A 4113-nucleotide genomic window follows, 5' to 3' on the forward strand; every position below is an offset into this window, starting at 1 on the left:
TGACAGCCACAGGTTGGGGAACATTGCCATAGAGTATATATGTCAGGACATGATGGGAGTTGTAGTTGTGCTATAGTTTGACAGCCACAGGTTGGGGAACATTGCCATAGAGTATATATGTCAGGACATGATGGGAGTTGTAGTTGTGCTATAGTTTGACAGCCACAGGTTGGGGAACATTGCCGTAGAGTATATATGTCAGGACATGATGGGAGTTGTAGTTGTGCTACAGTTTGACAGCCACAGGTTGGGGAACATTGCCATAGAGTATATATGTCAGGACATGATGGGAGTTGTAGTTGTGCTACAGCTGAAGAGCCAAAGGTTGGGGAACATTGCCATAGAGTATATATGTCAGGACATGATGGGAGTTGTAGTTTTGCCACAGCTTGATAGTGGGTTGGGGAACATTGATATAGAGCATCTTTGTCAGGACATAATGGGAGTTATAGTTGTGCAACAGCTGGAGATCCAGAGGTTGTGGCACACTGCCATAGAGCCTATACCATCATGCATTATGCACACACTGTCATCTATGATGTAATACAGACAGGACGGTATGAAGCCGCCGCCGCCGTGTGCTCTGACAGAGTGCGGCCGACTATTTACTAGCACAGCTGTAATGACACAGGCCCCGCCCACCGGCGCCGCTCATTGGCTCGAAACGCGGAAGAACGTTCACATTCCGCGAGTCCACGCTCCCAGCCAATAGCACGGCGCGGTCGACGCCCGCAGCCAATCAGCGCATTAGGGCCCCGCCCACCTGTCAGCCGCTCCGTGCTGCGGTATATAAAGCTCGGCTCCCGGGCGCTGAGCTCACTCTGAGCCTGTCAGTCTCTACGCGTATCGTACGCGAGCGAATCCTAATCGTATTCCGGGAGGGGAAAAATTATTACAAATTTATTCCGAATCAAAAATTATGAAAGCCTTTAGCCCAGTGCGATCCGTCCGGAAAAGCAGCATAACGGAGCACAGCCTGGCCATCTCCCGGAGCAAGACGCCGGTGGATGACCCTATGAGCCTCCTGTACAACATGAACGACTGCTACTCCAAGCTGAAGGAACTGGTGCCCAGCATCCCCCAGAACAAGAAGGTCAGCAAGATGGAGATCCTGCAGCATGTCATCGACTACATCCTGGACCTGCAGATCGCCCTGGACTCTCACCCGAGCATTGTCAGCCTGCACCACCCGAGGCTGCCCAGCCCCTCCTCCAACAGAAGCCCCCTGACCACCCTGAACACAGACATCAGCATCCTCACCCTGCAGGTACACACCCGGCTCTGCTACATCATGCACAGGCCCTTTAACTATTCTCCAAACTGTGTACCTCCAGCTGTTGCAAAACTGTGGACCTCCAGCTGTTGCAAAACTACAACTGCCAGCATGCCCGGACAGCCGAAGGCTGTCCGGGCATGCTGGCAGTTGTAGTTTTGCAACAGCTGGAGGTCCACAGTTTGGGGACTCATGTCTAGACCTAATTGTTTAATTTAAAAAAATGGACACTTATTGGCCTTGCAATATAGAATAGTTCTAGTGTGCAATTTACCCTGCCATGGCGAATAATTTTATTGCTAGTTAAAAAATTGTCCGGTGTGTGCGCACAATTACAGATAAATATATGCACACTGTGCCCCCCTTGAACATGATCTTGCCCTATGCTTGGTGCATTGCCCCCTTATAGTTGATCCTGCCATTTGCTTTGTGCTTTGCTAATGCATTCTCCTGCCCTTTGCTGGTGCCCTGCTCCCCCCCTCCCCCCTCATACATGATTCTGCCCTATGCTTGGTGCCCTGCTGCATGTAATGCATAATCCTGCCCTATGCTTTGGGTGCTTGGACTTACTATCATCATTGCCCTATGCTCATATGATTATACATGATCCTGCTCTATGCTCGTGCTTGTCTTCTCCCTAATGCATGATCTTGCCCTATGCTTGGTGCCCTGATGCCCTATGCTTGGTGCCCTGATTACCTATGATCCTGACCTAGGCTTGGTGCCCTGATGCCCTATGCTTGGTGCCCTGATTACCTATGATCCTGACCTATGCTTGGTGCCCTGATGCCCTATGCTTGGTGCCCTGATTACCTATGATCCTGACCTATGCTTGGTGTCCTGATTACCTATGCTTGGTGCCCTGATTACCTATGATCCTGACCTATGCTTGGTGCCCTGATGACCTATGCTTGGTGCCCTGATGACCTATGCTTGGTGCCCTGATTACCTATGATCCTACCCTATGCTTGGTACCCTGCAGCCCCCTCATGCATGCTCCTTTCCTATGCTTGGCCCTCAATGCCAGGTGGCTGCTGCCCCCTCTCCCATCTTCCCTTCTGTCTCTTCTTGTGCGCCCCATCACCCCCCTCCCCATCCGCATCCCATTGCCTTCTAGTAACACGTGCTCTCCTCTTCTTTTTTTCTCCTTGCAGGCGTCTGATTTATCAACAGAGTTCGTCACGAACGACAGCAAAGCTCTTTGTCCTTAAAGGCGAAAAAAATTGGTGAGTGTCAACGCTATATGCAGATTTGCGCGACTAGATTCCTTTATTAAACATTGTAATGGAATCCCCCTCCCTCCCCCCCCCCCCCCTTTTTTTAGACAAGCTGGGAATTCTCCCTAATGCCTTAAACGTCTTGCGGGCTCCTGTCGCCGTCTTAAAGCGGCTGCGTTTTAATCGAATAATTGGTTGCGAGCAGCCGACTGGCGCCTACGTTCATTGCACTTAAATGGATCCAAACAGAACGAGTTGGAGTATAAGCGCCCCCCCCCACCCCTTGTTTAACCCTTCTTGTATTGGATTCGTAGTGTACTGCAGTCACGGACCTCCCTGATGTTGCAAAAACATTGGCTGCCCTGGCATGCTGGGAGTTGTAGTTTTGCAGTCCAGTTGGGAGATCACTGTAATAGGGGATATTTTTGCTGTTGGTGTATGTGGGGGGTCTAGTGCGAGGACACCCAACAGCTGTCTGGGCATGCTGGTAGTAGTTTCGCAACATCTAGGGGGGGGGGGGGGGGTAAGCGGTTTGTAGACAACAGTATTCGGGTATAGTTTTGCTGTTAGTCTGTTCAACCGGGTTTGTGGGGGGTCTAGCGCGGGGTGCGGACACCCAGCTTGCTTCCAGCGCGGCGAGGGTTAACCCTGCCCCGGCTCCCGTGTACATCTGGAGCATGAGTGTTTGGTTAAATGTGTGCAGCGGTGGCTTCCTCACTGGCGCCAGTCTGTCTACTGATCTCTTCCACTCTTGAAAAAAAAGAGAACGAAAAAAAAAACCCTCCTCCTTTCTCAATCTCTTGCAGGTGTTCACATTGACCGTGTGTTTTTCTTTGCACAACATCATGGCTACGACAAGAACTTCTCTATTTCGTTCTTTCGAGTGACTGCGAAGCTTTTTATTTTGTGGTGGGAACCAGGAGGGAAGATTCGAGAGGTGGCTGTGAAAAAGACTCTTATCCAATTTTTAAATTTCTTATTTTAATTTTATGCCCCCAACTTTTTATTTTAAATTTTTTTTGGGACTGCTGTTTTTATTTTTTTTTAGTTATTTATGAAAACATAAAAAAAGAGACTACGATTTGGGACCTTTCCTAAGGCGGAAGGCTTTAATACTTATAAATAAATATCTCTCCTTACGCGGGGAGTGGAAGCGATCGTTGGACCACATGGGATTTGCCACTTTTTGTTTTACCATCGTTTACCATAAAAAAACTTTTTTTTTTTTTTAAATAAATAAAAAAAGAAGGTTGAAGCACGAGAGGCAACGAGCGAGCACGGGAACAGAACGGAGCGGAGGGATGAATCCGGCTGTAGAGATTTTATCAGACTGGACTCTGACAAGATGTATATAGATAAATAAAAACGTTGTGAACTTTATTCCAAGTCGACCCACTTGGTGGTCTTCAAAAAGTGGACTTCTAGATGTCGCGAAACTACGACTCCCAGCATGCCCGGACAGCCAACGGCTGTCCGGGCATGCTGGGAGTCGTAGTTTCGCGACGTCTGGAGGTCCGCAGTTTGAAGATCGCAACCCCTACCCTCTTACCCCTATACCCCCCCTTGTACAGTAGCAGAGATGGTCAATTTCTGCAAATGTGTAATGATGAGACTTAATCATGC

General features: G+C 49.0%; 1 protein-coding gene across 1 annotated transcript; it reads left to right on the forward strand.

The window, feature by feature from the left end:
• The first annotated feature begins 719 nt into the window (after positions 1-719).
• On the forward strand, positions 720-3718 carry ID2 (inhibitor of DNA binding 2). The gene is made up of 3 exons (XM_056563068.1): positions 720-1267; positions 2428-2499; positions 3297-3718. Exons 1-2 carry the CDS (start codon positions 920-922, stop codon positions 2482-2484), a joined length of 405 nt encoding a protein of 134 aa, XP_056419043.1. The 5' UTR covers positions 720-919; the 3' UTR covers positions 2485-2499; positions 3297-3718.
• Positions 3719-4113: the final 395 nt, after the last annotated feature.

Source organism: Hyla sarda, chromosome 3 (genome assembly GCF_029499605.1).
Source record: "Hyla sarda isolate aHylSar1 chromosome 3, aHylSar1.hap1, whole genome shotgun sequence".
Lineage (NCBI taxonomy): Eukaryota > Metazoa > Chordata > Amphibia > Anura > Hylidae > Hyla > Hyla sarda.